Source organism: Pelobates fuscus, chromosome 2 (genome assembly GCF_036172605.1).
Source record: "Pelobates fuscus isolate aPelFus1 chromosome 2, aPelFus1.pri, whole genome shotgun sequence".
NCBI classification, from domain to species: Eukaryota; Metazoa; Chordata; class Amphibia; order Anura; family Pelobatidae; genus Pelobates; species Pelobates fuscus.
The window spans coordinates 374,332,606-374,351,175 of record NC_086318.1 but is presented as its reverse complement, the minus strand read 5'-3'; the positions used below and the strand labels follow the sequence as shown (position 1 = coordinate 374,351,175).

Sequence of the window (18,570 nt, the reverse complement as noted above, 5' to 3'; positions counted from 1 at the left end):
CTTGAGTCAGGGACTCCCCATCAGTCTCCCACAAAACCTTACAAAAAAGAGAGAGTACCCCTCTCAAAAGGGAAACACGCAGCTCCTAAAGGAATCAAAGGCGTATTAGGGGCTACACCAAAACAAAAGTACACAAATGAGCCAACAACGACACAGGGGATGCCATTGGACACCACACAAAGACGAAAAGACACTCCACATACTAAACTGACCCCCCCCCCCCCCCCCAAAAAAAAAGCAAAAGACCACAAACTGAATATGATATTGCATAAACTTACCCCTCCCCCTAAACACAGAACACGGACCCACACAATAGATGGAAGAAATAGTGTCCATACCAGTATAATAAAATTCGGCCCATGCAGACGCATGAGAGATCCCACACTAATATACTGGAGGATTCCTATCCACGGGTTATTACAGCAAACAGTAGTTAGATACCTCTTTTGAGACCGGTAACACCTAGGGCTATTACAACTGTGACAAGTCTGGCTAAGATGCTCAAGGTCAATACTCAAACTGTAATGTACAAGGTCATATGAAGTGATGCTAAGGTGGGAATGTTTCGCTCAGCTTGGGGAAGGCGTGGTTACAGCATCTGGGGACAAATGGGAGGGGACAGCATTAGGCCGACGGAACAGACAAAGTATGAGACACCAAGGCACAGACGGCAACGCAAGTACAATGGGCTACTTCAATATCCCAACATACATTCGCATAACTGAGCAATGGTGACTTAGTCCAAGCATGTAATAGACACAAAGATAAAGACATACCAACCCATCCAGGACAGGACCAAACAGGGCCTATCAGAAGGCAACGTTAGGAGCATTTACAACTTGAAACCGCACCCTAACAACACTGCTTGGATCTTGACGGGGCATTGAGGGAGATTAACCAGGGCAACGACTGACACAGGCAACTCCGACAGGGCTAGATAGCAAGGTTCAGCACGCAAAATGGGTCATTCCTCAGGTTTAATAGTTATGGTTTAATGTTAATTGCTAATAATGTGAAATGTTTAACAAATGAAGATAACATGGGATTACTTTTCAATGACAAACCACCGGAGCTGCGAAAGGGTACTCGGCGGCTTGATATTCCCCTCGTGGAACGGATGGTCACCCCCGACAGACCTGGTGTAGCATAAGACTGGGTTTCTAATCTTGTTTCACCAATTTGGCAGTTGCAAGCCCAACTGCCGAAATACCCCTACAAGTAAATTTTTCTTAACACCTCTCCCCCACCCCGCACCAGTCCCTACCCCTACTGGACAAGTCGTCCGCCTAACACACATAACCCCACCTGGGACCCTACACAGACTCCCTCCTCCCTGTCTCGCCGGGGGCAAGTGACACTGCGGGACCAGAGGAACTCACAATAGACGGAGACCAATAACCCAAACAGATACCTACAGCCCTTGCCCACCATCCCACAACCAAATGGCCACGCTTAAAATCACATTGTTGAATGCCAATGGCTTGAATGTAAGGAATAAAAGGCAGCTCCTGCTTAAGGAAATAAAACGACAAAAAGCAGACATAGCATTCGTGCAGGAAACACACATGTTGCTCTCAGCCCGGGCTCAATTATCTGACCACGTCTATACCAGAGCCTACGCCTCTAGGGCCCTAAATAAGAAAAACGGGGTAGGGATACTCCTACATAAAAGATGCCTGCAACAAACACTCTACCCAAACTGATACAGAGGGACGATTTGTGCTCCTTACAGGGACGATCCAATCTACCCTATACTATGTTAAACGTATACGTACTGAATCACCCTGACTATGAGTTCTGGGGGGGAAGGAGGTTGGCGAATTTGGTCACCGCCCTACCACATGGATTAGTCCTCACTGGGGGAGATCTTAATGCGACACCCTACCCAGCAGTTGACCGAAGCAGACAGAATTAATGCAGAGATCGCACGTCTGTGGGGGCCAAGACAAACTGCTAGCGATGTTTATTCGCAGCACTGGGGATAACACCTTTATTCCGCGGCCCACTCAAAGTACTTGCGCATAGACCTGTTCCTTATTAATCAGGGGGTGGTCCCATGGGTCCAATAATCCCGCATTAACCTTATCTCTTGGTCTTACCACGCGGATATAGAGCTCACAGTACGCTTACCCGCCATGGAAGTGGAGACTGAACAGGACACTACTTAAAGATTAAGACATGGCAAAACCGATTCAAGGCGAACTGGCCAAGTATTTTCAAACAAACCAAACGCCTGATCTTAAGCACTCTACAGTGTGGGCTGCGCACAAAATGGACTTCAGAGGCTCCCTGATTATTAAACTGGCGTCGATACGTAAGAGAAATAGAGCGGAGTCCCTGTTTGAGTTGCAAAAAAGCACTCCAAAAAGCGGAAATGTAGCATAAGCCGTTGCTCGCGACCCCTAAACTCCAAGAAATAAGAGTGCTGAAGCACAGACTGCGAGACCTGGTGGTGGAGGACCTGGGTAGGGACCTACTCCAAACGAAAAGTCTCTTTTACGAATGCTCCAATAAGATGGACACCTTTTTAGCTAGGGCATTATTGGGGTTGGCGGTATACATCCGGTCTTCACAATATTTCGTTGTGGGTGTTTTATATATACCGTATATACTCGAGTATAAGCCGAGTTTTTCAGCACATTTTTTGTGCTGAAAAACCTGAACTCGGCTTATACTCGAGTCAATAGTCTGTATTATGGCAATTTGCATTGCCATAATACAGACTGAGGGAGAGGGGGCTGGCAGAGATCTTACTTACCCGTCCTGCAGCTCCTGTCAGCTCCCTTCTCCTCTGCGCCGTCTGTTCAGCACCTCGGTCAGCTCCCACTGTAAATCTCGCGAGAGCCGTGGCTCTCGCGAGACTTACAGTGTGAGACTTACAGTGTGAGCTGACAGAAGAGCTGAACGGACGCCGCGGAGGAGGAGAGAGCTGACAGGAGCTGCAGGACGGGTAAGTAAGATCTCTGCCAGCCCCCTCTCCCCCCCCCCACTGAACTGCCAATGCTGGACCACCAGGGAACGAGCCCCCCTCCCTGCCATGTATCAAGCAGGGAGGGGGGACGAAAATAAAAATAATAATTAAATACAAAATAATAATAAGAAATAATAATGAAAAAATATATTAAAATAATAAAAAATAATAATAAATAAAATAATAAAATTGCCCACCCCCCCACCACTGCAACACACACACACACACACTGCACTCATATACACACACACACTGCACTCATATACACACACACACTGCACTCATATACACACACACACTGCACTCATATACACACACACACTGCACTCATATACACACACACACTGCACTCATATACACACACACACTGCACTCATATACACACACACACTGCACTCATATACACACACACACTGCACTCATATACACACACACTGCACTCATATACACACACACACACACTGCACTCATATACACACACACTGCACTCATATACACACACACACACTGCACTCATATACACACACACACTGCACTCATATACACACACACATTGCACTCATATACACACACACACACACACACACTGCACTCATACACACACACACTGCACTCATACACACACACACACTGCACTCATACACACACACACACTGCACTCATACACACACACACACTGCACTCATACACACACTGCACTCATATACACACTGCACTCATATACACACACACACACACACTGCACTCATACACACACACACACACACACACACACTGAACTCATATATATACACACACACAGCACTCATACACACGCTGCACTCATACACACACACACAGCACTCATACACACTGCACTCATATACACACACACAGCACTCATACACACACTGCACTCATATACACACACACACACTGCACTCATACACACACACACACACTGCACTCATACACACGCTGCACTCATACACACGCTGCACTCATACACACGCTGCATTCATACACACACACTGCATTCATACACACACACTGCATTCATTATACACACACTGCATTCATTATACACACACTGCATTCATTATACACACACTGTAAATAAATATTCAATTAATATATTTTTTTAGGATCTAATTTTATTTAGAAATTTACCAGTAGCTGCTGCATTTCCCACCCTAGTCTTATACTCGAGTCAATAAGTTTTCCCAGTTTTTTGGGGTAAAATTAGGGGCCTCGGCTTATATTCGGGTCGGCTTATACTCGAGTAAATTGTATAATTACCTGTTGTATTCTTTGGCATATATAAAGCCAAACCTGCTCAGTCTGAGAGATATATGAACCTGAGGAAGACCTTTGTAATGGTTAAAATGCGTTGTGCTACTTTGTTTTGCTTTTAATAATATGTTAATAAATATTCACCTTAAAATACTTACCCTGGGCTCTGGAGCTCCTGTGCTGTAACAGTGCCGAGTTCCTGAGGGCGACTTCTGGAAATTCTACCATATATAAGTACCGAGCCAGCTTTTAATGGGGAAAATATTTCTGTGTGCGCAAATCACCTTTTCTGACTTTTTATTACTTAATCCCTTTTTTTTTTTTTTTTTAAGATTTTTATTGACAAATTCTCGAGGTTACATTAGAGTATGAAAAGTACAGTGACAAAGTACATTAAAAAGCATTGTACAATAAGGCATTTGACTCAGTGGGACAAGTGTTGTACAAGTCTCTCGGTTGTCTGGTATGGGGAGACTAAGTTGTCTACCGCTGAGCCTCATAGATACATATATTAACATCTTGTGATGGTCTTTATCACATTTTTAAAGCGTAAATGGTGACATTACACTTGGGTAATTTTTAGCTGCACCAGATTGCTTTTTGTAATAAGCACCATTTTGCCCTTTATCTTTTATTTTTTTACACTCTTAAGTATACTTTCAAGACATTGAACTCTATTCAAATCTATTCAATTAATCAAATTATAATAGTGTAACTTTCGAATAGTGACTGGAGTAACTGCTGTTTTTTTGCATTATTGGATGGATCTCACCCATTTATGGACAGGACAGGACAGGCAGGCTTAGTAGATGTCTCCTTTTAATATATTAATTTTTTTCTTTTCTTTTTTCACCTACACTTTTCTCTTATCACGATTCTTGTTTCACATTTCTGTGTGTTTATTCATGTAATAAAGATCTAAGTATTTGTGCTTTTACCAATTATATTGAGTTATTTACTATTTACGTGGGTAATTCTCCCTGTTTTTTGACAGTTCTCACCACTGGGCTGTTTGTCTTTCTAAAATGATTCTATTAATTTCTCTCATGGTTACCTAACTTACTTTAAACATGCCTTTTAAAGTTTGTGTTTTGCTTTCTTTAGGAGACTTTGTTTGCTTTTTCTCTTTCTTAGATCCTGTGCAATTTATTAGCCGTGGATAGTATAAATGAACCGGATATCTTGGCCATTAATGGAGGTACTACTTTTCCCCTACTTTATTTTACACTTGGTTCATCTTAAAGTGCTAATATACTTCATAGTGTTACATATTAAAATGTATTTTGATTCTGGATAAAAAAAATAAAAATTCAGAGTAGGGGCTTAAAATGTAAAGTCCTATGCTACTGGTTTTCATGCGTTCTTCTTGTTTGGGCTAACTTTGTGTTCACCAATGGGTAGGATAGTGTAACTGTTGAGCCTTAAAGGGACACTATAGTCACCTGAACAACTACAGCTTAATGTAGTTGTTCAGGTACGATCTATAGCTCCCTGCAGGCAATCTAATGTAAACACTGTATTTTCAGAGAAAATACAGTGTTTACATTTATTGATAGGAATACCTCCAGTGGCAGTCACTCAGACGGCCACCAGAGGGACTTCCTATCATGTATGGCTCTAAAAGGGCCTTGTACACGTCAGACGTATTAAAATACGTCAGACGTATTAAAATACGTCTGACGTGTGCAGGAGAGAGAAGGCACTGTGTGCGCGCCTTCTCTCTCCTGCCTGTCAGAAAAGGAGAGGGGGCGGGCAAAGACTGCGAGCTGAGCTGTCAGTCAGCTCAGCTCGCGGCCGTGCACTCCGCGCGCATGCGCGGTAGTGTGCTCAGGACTTCAGAGGGCGGCATGAAAGCCGCGCATGCGCTCAAGGGAGCAATGACGCTTCCAAATGGAAGCGTCTGATTGCTCCCTGCTCGCACCCGCCTATTTAGTCATTTTTACGAAATAGGGGGCGCGGCTTCATGAGGCTCCCGGCGCTGGAACCAGGTGAGTAAAAAGGGCTGCCTGGAGAGTCCCTTTAATTAAGCATATGGGTTTCTTTGCCTTAAATTAATTTTGCATAACTTCATATTACATTTTAGATGCCATTTACTTATTCTATTTCACTGCATATTCTCTGGTGCAAGTCGTCATCATAAAAAATGGACACATTAGCCTTCCCAATTATCTGTTGAGTTGTAGAAAACCTAAAAAAAAATAGAAAATTAGTCATCTTTGAAGATTGCAACAAATGTAACCAATATTCTAGCCATTCTACAACTCCAGCTTCAATTGATGACATTTTTGAGAAAGTTGTTATTGGGTATGACACAGTGCCATTCTTTACACCAAAATCTAAATCCGTTGCCAAATGATTAATATTTAATTGACTTTATGTTCTGGAAGTGTTTTCTTAATTTAATCGACACTGTTTTGTTTTTTTTTTAGCTTCTAGTGCTTTGTAACAATCTAGTCAAGCTTATTGCACATTGTGCTAACTGCATGTTCAGAAAAGAAAAATCAGACTTCTAGAGATTTCTGCCTGTTAAATTTACTTGCTTTTTTGGAATGTTTTGTTGAAAACAATGAATGTTTTAATTTTTTTTCTTTAAAATGTGTTTTGTTTTATTTGCAGCTTCTGCAGCACTTGCTATGTCAGACATACCATGGAATGGTCCTGTTGGTAAGTATTGTTTTGTTGAATGTAACTTGATATAAACTTATCAACCCCACCTGCCCCTTAGGTAAAACAGATCAATCTTTAAAAAAAAAACAAAAAAAAAACACATTTAAATCACGTTTGTTTTTAGTAAAACCTCTACAAATCTACTTTTTGGTTAATGTGACCTATCAACCTCTCATTTACTATCAGTTACTATGTGGGATGCAAAGTTTGACCTTGTGAAAATCAAATTGTCTTTTAATTTTGGAAAATGTGTCCGAGAATGGATTGCAGGATAAAACTTACCAGGAAAGGTTAAAGGATCTTAACATGTATAGCTTGGAGGAAAGACGAGACAGGGGGGATATGATAGAAACATTTAAATACATAAAGGCAATCAACACAGTAAAGGAGGAGACTATATTTAAAAGAGGACATAGTCTTAAATTAGAGGGGCAGAGGTTTTAAAATAATATCAGGAAGTATTACTTTACTGAGAGGGTAGTGGATACATGAAATAGCCTTCCAGCTGAAGTGGTAGAGGTTAACACAGTAAAGGATAAGCATGCGTGGGATAGGGATAAGGCTATCCTAGATATATGATAAGGCCAGGGACTAATATAAGTATTTAAAAAAAAAAAAAAAATTGGGCCGAATGGTTCTTATCTGCCGTCACATTCTATGTTTCTATCTAAGAATACAAAATCTGTTGTGTTTTATAATAGGTAAAGTGAGCAATATCATAAGGCTTTGCATTATAATTCTAGGTATTTTAATTAAATAATGATGCTTTGAGCTGCCTTGTTATGATCAAATGCCACTGATGACTAGCTGCACACCCCCCTATGTGGATTATGTTTCCCATGATGCTAAATAGGGGGGTGAATATTATGGTGTCTATAGCTGGATTGCCAAAGGTTAGTCATGATTGCCGTGAATACACACATTCCAGTTTCTCTGTACAGTCCTGCAAGGAGAAATGGTCACTGCAGATATTGATTTATTTTTTATTTTAAAAAAATGTGTAGTTAATTTTTCTTGCTCCATACGTCTCTTGTTTTATTCAGGTGCTGTGAGAGTGGGTTTAGTTGATGGCGAGTTTATCATTAATCCTACTCGAAAAGAAATGTCTACAAGCTCACTAAACCTTGTAATCACGGGACGTGCCAAGAGTGAGATAGGTAAGATGAATTCTCTGACTTTTTACTAGTTATTGCTTTAACTGAAGATTAGTGTGTTTTAGGTTGTTGTTTTTCTTTTTTTCAATATTTTTTTTTAGGATTTCTTATGTTATATTTAAAAAATAAAAAATAAAATGAATCAACCAAGTCAGTCGTGGAAGAAACGGGTTTATGAGGCTGGACAACAGAAATAAGGATTTGACACGAGTAAGAGAAGCAGAGAGGAGAAACCTCCAAGCAACGAGACCGTGCGGAGACAACACAACGCAAGCTTCGGAGCATCCTGGAAATAAGGATAGGAAACCATAGACAAATTTGAATTGGTATGCCAGAAAAAAAAAAAGTAACCCCGTCAGGAGAAAAAATAAACGCATCGACATTGAAAGCGTGCATTTTGGAAACTTGGTGTAAAAAAACAAGGCACAAAAGCAGTGCAATCTTAGACAAAAGCTGACTAAGGGATAAATTCACGTTATCTGGCCAATCTAGAAGGAAGTGAAGAATGAGACCCACATCCCAAAGGTAGCAATATTAAGGGGCAGGAGGACAAGACAACTTATTGCCCCAAAGAAGCCTGCAAACCAAAGGGTCTTGGCCGATTGGGACATGTGCTGCCAATATAGCAGATCGCACAATGTTAATGGATTCGTAAGATTTCCCCAGCACAAAACCATGAGATAAGAAACTCAAGACAACGGCAATAAGGGCAGTAAATGGATTGGAACCCCTTTACAGACAGCAACTTCACCATGTGTTCTATGCCGACAAGTAACATCTCAGAGTTCCAGGAGGCCAGGAATCCCTTAGTCATCTTCTGACGTTCCAGGTTCCCAAGAAAGGGTCCAAGCAAGCAAGCGCACAAGTTGTTCCCGAGCCCCAAAGACTCACGTCTGTGAGTGAGCATGACCCACGATTTGATCTAGGTGTAAAATTAGCGCGGATTAGGAGTACCAAGATGGCTGATGTGGGCAGGATCACAAGTCGAGAAAGGCACAGCAAGCCTTAAAAGGCTTAAGAAAAAAATTTGATGATCTGGTTGTTTCTCTTGGTTAGTTTGTGCTGCTCTGGAGTGCTACTAAAAAGAGACTTAAGCAAAATATGAAGCCTTCGGTCATGTGATGAAATTGCTCTACAACTGTTTTTGTTGTGTATCAACTTTGAGTTGAATGCTTTATATTCCACAGCCCACACTAATTATTTTGTACTAGATTTGTGTTTTATGTATTGAGCTTTAATACATAATGGAGTTCGTTTCTGTTTCTATTCTTTCATTTCTGTGAAAGGAAATTTGCAAAGGGATAACAAATGTTCATTGCAGTTCCAAAAAATGCAACAGTTATACAATTCTATCTATCAGCTGTATATATGTTTTGTATGTGTCTGTGTGTTGTAATATTTGATGTGTATGTTCCAACCAATCACATAACAACAGTATTCAAATTGAGTGTTGAGGCAGTTGGAATTATGCAGCCTCTGTGTGAGTAACCATTATTTTCACCTCTCTGCTGTCTTTAAGAAACTAACACCGATTTACCCACAACTGGCATTCGAGCTTTACTGGTACAAGCGCCTGATCAAAAAGACAACAAAAAAACATTACGTGTGTGTGTTTTCTCAACCCTCCCGGGGGTATTTTGTGTATTCTTCATTCTCGAGTCCTCTACCACAGGCCTGGGAGTCTGAGTGATCTACACAGTGTCCTAGATCTGCACTCTTCTGGGTAGATCTTGCATGTCCCACATGGAATCTGCTGAAGGCACTTTCCCAACTTGGAGTTTACATCCCCGAGTGCTCCTGTTGCATCTGAGACTACTACTGCCTTCACTTTCCACATTCTTTTTTAGCTCCTATTTCATCCCATGGTATTGGCCCACCTTTTCGTGTTATAGTCACTGGGTATTGCCAGATATAGCACCACTGCAATATTCTGTTCCTTGCCTACTTCCATGATGTCGGGTTAGTTAGCCAGTACTTGTTTGCATCTGAAAATCCTACGCCCTTTGCGGCACCTTGCATCTGGACTTGGGCAGGTACGGCCCGTATTCTGTGCAGATGTTTCAATACACAATGTATAGTATGTGCTGCCCGTGTTGACATCTTGCACCTGGCTCCTGCGTGCTGAAATGATTCTGAGGCCCCTCTGCACATTCTGCTCATGTGTCCTTTCTGGTGTGGGTCCCCTGCTTCCAATAATTTGTTTTCCATTTCCTTTGAATTGTTTAAATGATGCAGTCACTTCTCAGCCTTTTGATTCTTTCATTAGAAGGATGTGTAATATTTTAATATCTAGAGTGCCACTGTGCTCCAGGCCTGGTCACTGCAGTGTTTCACCACATGATGTTTGACCTTGTAGAATGCGCAACAGCTCATTCTGTGGCATGCCAATGGATCCTTCTAGAACATTTCTCATTCTGTGCTGTTGGATGAGGAGCTGGTGAAAATTTGTATTTTTTGCCAGCAATGACTTTTTTTGTTTACTTTTATTCATTTTGCATGCATACAATCTGACACACATGTAAACTATTGGCATTCAGTGAGATCCTAAGAATAAAATATACATATGTGTGGTGCATTCTGAAAGCACATTTATCGTGGTGTAATCTGCATATTTTTTTTTTTTGAACTCCATATTTGTGATATTAATTGCCTGAAAGCACGATTTAGCAATTGCAAAGATATGAATAAGGTATTATTTTTTTCCATGCCACTATCCTAGCAACTGTATTTACATACTTTCTTTAAATGCAACGCTCTACGGTAGCAGTAAAATGTTTTGAGAGGCATATTCCATAATACTGAAAGAATCCTTTCAAACTGGATCTGTGTATGTGTATAATATATGTATGTGTGTGTGTGTGTGTATATATATATATATATATATATATATATATATATATATATATATATAATTTATTTTGTCTGTTGAATTTTAAGCTTTCTATCCATCTTGGAGTAATGTGTATAAATATGTCCTCTCTTGTCTTGTAGTTATGATAGAGGCTGCAGCTGAGAATGTGTTACAACAGGAGTTTTGCCATGCTGTGAAACTGGGGGTGAAGCATTCCCAACAGATAGTTCAAGGTATTCAACAGTTGGTAAAACAGTGTGGGAAAGAGAAGCGAACAATACAGAAGGCATTCCTTGCTCCATCTGAAATTGTTGAATGTGCAAAACAGTGAGTACCGCTACTTCCTGAATGTTGTACTGTTTATATCTATTCATTTCCACAAACCTGGTGAGGGGAATCAAGATGTATTGAGTTGATTAAAGGGTCACTCCAGACCTGTAAACAACTTTAGTTTGCTGAAAAGCTTTATGTGTGAAGAGAGTGTCCTTTTTTTTTCGTTTTGCAATAAATACAGATCGTAATAGAAATGTACACTTTTATGAATTAACCTGGTTACACCCCCTTGGCTTTTAAGCAGACAATAGGTAATGTTACTTCCTGGTTTGGTTTGCACAATGCAGCTGACCTTAAGAGGCAGCAATTGCCCAGAGCACCTGACGTACAAAGACGTCTCATTGAGCTGCATTAGGAAGTCTGTGATTGAACAGCCACAGAAAGTCTGGCGGGGTAAGAAGGGGAGGGTTTGCAAAGGCAGCAGACAAGATCTGCAGTTTTTGCAAGCTGTTTTTAGGTATATCCCCAATTGACAAAAAATACATAATTAAATGCATGCAAGTTTTTAATTTGTGGTATATGTGCTAAAGAGTGATTTTTTTTTTATTTATTTAATTTGTATTTGGGCAGTGGAGTGCCCCTTTTACATAATCACTGAAGTATGCATCAAATAGTTGAGGTAATACTGAAAGATTCCTGGGACTCTATCTTGCAGAAGCCTCTTTTGTTTTTTGTTTTATTTATTGATCTGCTATTTGTAACTGTACACTGTTATTGGTTAACATAATGTATAGATAGTTTAATAGTGTTACACAGGGCTGTCTTTAATGATTTGAGCCCTGGGCAAGCATTTGCTTGGGCCACCTAGACCCTGCCCTCCCACTCCCTGGCATGCAATCACACAACCCACTAAAACGCAGTGGCAGAACTAAAGTAGAGAGGGCTCTGGTGCAAGACTTTTTTGGACCCCGTTATTGCAAGGGTGGCCAAATGGTAGATCCTCATCTGTCATGCAGCTCCAGCAATGTTTTGACTGCTGGGGCTCTACCGTTTTCCCATGCTTGCAATGAGCCGTGTTTGTGTGTTTGAATTTAAGCATGTTTTTGTATGGAGTATGTTTGTGTGAATCTATGAGTGTGTTTGTATGTGGTGTTGGCGTTTGAATGCAAGCATGCATTTATGTGTAGTGTTCGTTTTTTTTAATGCAGGGCTGTGATTATATTTAATTTTGGTGTTTAACACAGGTGTGCTTGTATGTAGTGTTGACATTTGAATGCAGGAGTGTGTTTGTATGTAGTGTTGAAGTTTGAATGCAGGGATGTATTTGTGTTGTAGTGTTGAATTCTGAGATGGATGCACATAATCAGACACACACTAACACAGATACATGCACACAGATACACACACTGACACACATGCAGATACACACATTGCTTACATATAGATATAATGATAACAACATACAGATACAGAACCTGACACACATGCAAATACACAGATTCACACACTGACTATATACAGATACACACACTTACTATAAACTAATTATACACAGATACACTGATCATATACAGACAACATGCAGCGCGCGCACACACACGGACAACAAACAGATACTAACAGACATACTGACTAACAAACACGCTAACACACAGATACATACACTGACAGACATACTGATGCACACATTTACACACAAATACACTGACATAACAGACGCATACTCCACACTCGCACACTTAAAAACACATACACTGACAGACATACTGACAGACACACACGCGCACACACACACATACATTGAAAGACCTACTGACATACTTACACACTGACAGACATACTAACACATACACTGTCAGACATACTGACACACACACACACAAACGGATACGCACGCACATACAGTGACAGTCTGCACAGATAAATACAGTCACACACACACTAACACACCTACACTGACAGATATAGTGACACTCAGACACACTTACACACACAAAATACACTGACAGATATACTGACACACTCACACACATGAACATTATACACTTTGATATCCACCCTCCAGTTTCTTACCTTTTGCTGGAGGATTGCGTCCCTGGGGTCCAGTGTGCTTGCTGGGACGGCTGGGACTTAGGTTCTGGCTCTCCTGGCTTGACCCCTTCCACTCTGCTTCCTCCGGATCCTCCTCCTTCCCGCACGGCTTTGAGTTAGGTGGGAAGAAGTGTGAGGACGTCACTTCCTTCCATGCTGCCTAAAAGCAAGGGGCCCGCTGTTAAAGGGCTATAGTGCCCCACCGGGTCCTTGCTGATAAAAGCCCACCGGGTGGCCCTAAGTGCATGAGTTACCTGATGAGCCCACTTTGTGTGCAGGCCCACTGCCCCCAACAATTTATTTTAGGATTGGCGATCCTAAAATAAATTGTTGTGGATAGAGTGCAAAGGGGGCAGCTGCTTTGGGCCCCCCAGGAGTAGCTGAGCCCGGGGCAGCTGCCCCGCGTTAAAAAAGGCTCTGGTGTTACAGATGCAGCACAGGCCTTACACGTTACTCCCCACTGCAAGCCATAGCATACCCACCAGGGGGGAAATTTATTTGCCAGGGCTAAATGTTTACTTGCCAAAGGCTACTGCTAAATAGAAATTTTGACCCGAACTATAAATAAAGGTGGTAGCGTCCGACCATATCATTCCACTGTACTACAGAACCATACATTTGTGGGCAGACAACTGCATATGCAGTCTCTTGCATTCCGTGCATTGGCCATGTTATAGCAGACAGGCGCAATCTTTAAGTATGTGATATTTTTTATATATATACCTTTAATTTAATGTCTACTAGAATTTGATGCAGTGAATTACTTTAACTCTTAATTACCTAATGTGATTTAATTCATCTGACCACTAATGTCTAGTTTTGTTGTTTAATAGGCATGCAACTGAAAAGATATATGCAGTATTTTCAGATTTTACACATGACAAAGTAAGTAAAGTAAAAATGTATCTATAGTAAGTCTGCTCCCAATGTGGTGTAATGAAAAAAATCACCAGAATTTGTTTATTGATGTTTTCTTTATTCTCCTGAAGTACAGGATGTCTGGTTGTCATATCTTATATACAATAGAAATACTGTGAACTATAGTTGTACGGGGGATAACTGTATTAAAGAAATACAAGCATTCCCAATGCTATATTGTTCTTTTCTATTAAGATTCAGGGGTCTCTAAATGTTTGTTTTTTTAAGTGTTTTAATTGCCTTTTTTTATCGCTGTCTCACTTCATGCAGTCTCCTCTTCATCTTTTGTCCAATCCAGTGCTTCTCATGGAAAAGCATTGGAGACAAGAAGCACATGCTTGGTGAGCACCACGCTTATCCAATCAAAAGCTTCTCGTAGGGATGCAATGCTTCCCTGTGATAAGCATTTGAGGTCTTTCGACATCCTCATGCAATGTGTGATGATGTTGAACATCACATAGCAGATTCTGACTCTGGCATCCGAGCAGAAGCACCCTCTTGTGGCTGTCAGGAAGACAGCCACTAGAGATGTGTTTAGCCCTGCAGTCAAAAGATTGCTGTAACTACTAAATGGTAATGTTTTACATTGCAGGACTAAAACGACAAGGCCACTGCAGCCAGAACATTTCACTGAGATGAAGTGGTCTTGGTGCCTGTAGTTGTCTGTATTGTTACCTCTCTACACCATACACCGATACATCCAGACCCATTGAAATGGATTTTTACAGGGGTTATTCACAAAAGAATAATTCTAAGGGAATTTAAATGTTAAGGTCATATCAGCCGCACTGGAAAAATTCTCCAAGTCAGCTATGCCTTCAGTTCGATTACTTTTCACTTTGCATTCTCACTGTAGTAAATAACCCAGTTAATGTTTTTTTTTTTTTTTTAGTATAATAAAATTATTAAATGTATTATCAAAGTGACTACTCTTGGGCAAATGTAGGAACTAATGAAAATCATATTATTATTATTATTATTATTATTATTTGCAAACTACCAACTTATGATGAAACAAAGTAATATCACCAGGAATGTCTGTGGAACAATCTCAGCCTAACTGCAATTTTTGTTTAGTAGAGACGGGCATTGATCTACCTCTTTCCTAACACAAAATGTCAGAAGGAAAATATAAAAACATGTTTAAGCTAATTATGCTTTCAGGGATGTATGTTTGTATTCTTTTATGTTTTGTTTAAAATCAAGCAAGACAATGAAAACTTCGTCTTAATTTTGTGCCTTTTTAATTTATTTTTTTCGGGAGCTGCAATGCATTGTTTCAGGATTTATACTTTGTATGCTTTCAATAGGACTGCGTTGATTTTTGCAATGGAAGTCAATGTATCTTATGCAGACGTGTGGGCGAGAGTCATGGAATACTTGCTTTAAGATAAAAGTCATTGTGCGTGATGTGAGATATATGAATATCTTAGACATATCAATCAAGTCCAAACGTGCCATCTTATTACCTTTGTGATTATTAACTTTTTATTTGTGTTTTCCTTTCTAAAAATTTAAACAGTGCTATTATGTTTTTAGATTTCTAGAGATGAAGCTATAAACAAGATCAGGCTTGAAACAGAGGAAATACTTCGAGGTACCTTTCCATATTCTATACATGTTCATATTTTTAATCACAGTTAAAGTGCAGTTTTAGTGTGTTTCGAAATGAGTGAAAATAAAGACAAATATATTGAGCTATCATTACCACGTGGCGATCCGGCTGTTTTCTAGGTGCAAGCTTTCTTTAAATTTGCATCCCTGCTCGTCAGTCCCCCATTACTGACAAAGGTTTAACCCCTTAAGGACCAAACTTCTGTAATAAAAGGGAATCATGACATGCCACACACGTCATGTGTCCTTAAGGGGTTAAAGGGTTACTTCAGCCTTTTTTTTTTTTTTTCTTCATTTTGCTCTTCATGGTTATATAGGTTATAGAGCCATTTTAGGCAGTGATTACTTGGTCCTACCAGCCTTTCTATAAAACACCTGGAAAATAAAAGTAAAGCTTACATTCAATCAAGCATGGGCCCAATTCTTCTCTCATAGAAAATAATTGTAGAAATAATTCGCCACAAGTGCACCAGGCCACTTATAAAGAAGAATTGAATCCAATGCTTCTCCATCATAAGCAGTGAATACTACACTGCACATATGAGTGGCAAGATGAACTGAGTAACCGTTCATCTCACCACTACAGCCCACCCAACAACCAATCTGAAGACTGGAGAAACTTTAGGAATAAACATATGGAGGAGGGAAGGCTTCTCCTTGAAGGTGTGCTGCCTTCAAGAAAAGAAGCAGATTATGTCCTTTGTCAGCGCACAGTTCATGCCGACAGCTGACTTATTTTTTTCCACATAACCCACATCAGGCAGTCTGGATCAAAGTTCTCGCCTGCCTAGGTCATGTGTGCTGGGGGTGCAACTACACCCCAACACAAAATGACCGATATCTCTGAATAGTCAGCGTTTAAAGCTTAGACACAGTACATACAGATTGCTTGCTCGGTAATCACTTTTAAAAGCAGAAGTGGTCATGGAGGTTTAAGTAGCTCTTTAAAGCTTTACTCAAACTATGACTCCAGGTGGCTAAAGTTATTTCTGTGCGTGTTCGGAGTCTGAATAAAATCCACGGGCTTTACAATGTTGTTGCTCAATAATTAAGTTTATTGTTGCTTACAGGATACAACAAAACATTTGATGTTTAAACCTGTGAGCACTAACAAAAAAAATGATTGAGCACCTACGTAGTGAGGCTCATAGGTTGTATTCTGATTCTCATGTAGAGGACAACAGATCCCTCTTTCACACAGCCCCTGCCAGGGTCCTGGTGATCTGAGATCGGCTATTGCCTAGAGCAGCGGTGCCCAAAACCTAGATCACCAGGTGTTGTAGAACTACAACTCCCATGATGCTTTGCATGTCCTTAGAATACCTTTTAGAATGGAAAAGCATCATGAAAGTTGTAGTTTGAAAACCTCTTGGGATCTACCTTTTGGGCACCACTGGGATAAAGTGCAACACTACATAATTTTCCCTGAAATTATCATGTCTGGAGTATGTTGCCAGCACACACAGCTTGCTGGTGGGAACCCATGCCTGTGCCAAAGTCAGAATAGGAGAATTGAAGAGCTTTTATTTTGTGTTTGTTTTTTGTTGCGGGGGACCAAGAAAAGAAGAGTTACTTTGACCAAAAACAGTGTTTTCTTTTGGTTCTAGTAACTTTTTAAGTTGTCATGCAATGTGAGCAGCCAATCAGAATGATTGACATGCACCACAAAGTAGACTAGGCCTTTGCATTCTCTTGTGAAGAAAAGATCACATCTTTGTTTGAAATACCCATTGGTAGTTAATTTCCACAGAAATACCAGCTATAACAAAAACTGCTGAAAAATGTTGCCTGTTATTTTTAATAGTGATAATTTAAAGGTATTCTATAGTGCCAGGAAAACAAACCTGGCAGTGCCCCCCTTCCTTGGGTTAAAGTCCCTTCAGCCATTTACCTGAATCCAGCGCCGATGTCCCTCGGCGCTCGTCAGGCTCCGCCAACGCTCCCCCGCCATCTGACGTAATGCGCATGCGCAGCAATGGCCGCGCTCGCTTTAGTATCTTCCCATTCAATTTCCAATGGGTAAAAATCTTTCGCTGGAAGTCCTCATGCAGAGCGTGAGGACATCCAGCATCAGATAATGGACCAAAGGTCCGTTTGGATTCCGAACATCTCTCTAGTGGCTGTCTGATAGACAGCCACTAGAGGAGGCGTTAACCCTAAAAGGTAATTATTGCAGTTTCTCAGAAACTGCAATAATTACCACGGTAGGGTTAACGGACATGGGATATTGCACTCAGACCACTTCAATGAGCTGAAGTGGCCTGGGTGCCTACAGTGTCCCTTTAAGACGGTTTGTTTCTAATAAGTGATTTTTTTTTTTTTTGATTTTTTTTTTTTTTTTAATGTGAGTTATGGGGTCAATATGTCTGTATAACCATCTCTTTATATATCCATCCCTACTCTGACATTTTTTCCAATCTATCATCATCTAAATGAATAATTACCTTTTTTTTTTCTTATCACATTGTTCTTCTAGAAAGATTTCCAAGTGCAGACCCATATGAAATAATGGAGTCCTTTGGTGTTGTTTCAAAGGAAGTTTTTAGGAATATTGTTTTGAATGAATATAGAAGGTATTTCCATTTTTATTTTTTATTATTTTGTAATGCACACGAAGCCAGCATTATAAATATTATTTCTGTTTTCAAAGATGTGATGGTAGAGATTTGACATCTCTACGAAACATAAACTGTGAAGTTGATCTTTTTAAACCCCTTCATGGATCTGCCCTTTTCCAGAGAGGCCAAACACAGGTATGT

The 18,570-nt window shown here is 40.4% G+C and overlaps 1 protein-coding gene across 1 annotated transcript in view; it reads left to right on the top strand.

Annotated features, from left to right (window-relative positions):
• The window catches only part of PNPT1 (polyribonucleotide nucleotidyltransferase 1), a 58,292-nt gene that overhangs the window by 11,551 nt on the left and 28,171 nt on the right, over window positions 1-18,570 (top strand). Inside the window, exons 6-13 of the mRNA XM_063441405.1 lie at window positions 5,378-5,441; window positions 6,860-6,907; window positions 7,954-8,067; window positions 11,056-11,242; window positions 14,113-14,164; window positions 15,737-15,794; window positions 18,288-18,384; window positions 18,462-18,564. Of these exons, the coding sequence (XP_063297475.1) occupies window positions 5,378-5,441; window positions 6,860-6,907; window positions 7,954-8,067; window positions 11,056-11,242; window positions 14,113-14,164; window positions 15,737-15,794; window positions 18,288-18,384; window positions 18,462-18,564 (723 nt within the window). The remainder of the gene's footprint in view (window positions 1-5,377; window positions 5,442-6,859; window positions 6,908-7,953; window positions 8,068-11,055; window positions 11,243-14,112; window positions 14,165-15,736; window positions 15,795-18,287; window positions 18,385-18,461; window positions 18,565-18,570) is intronic.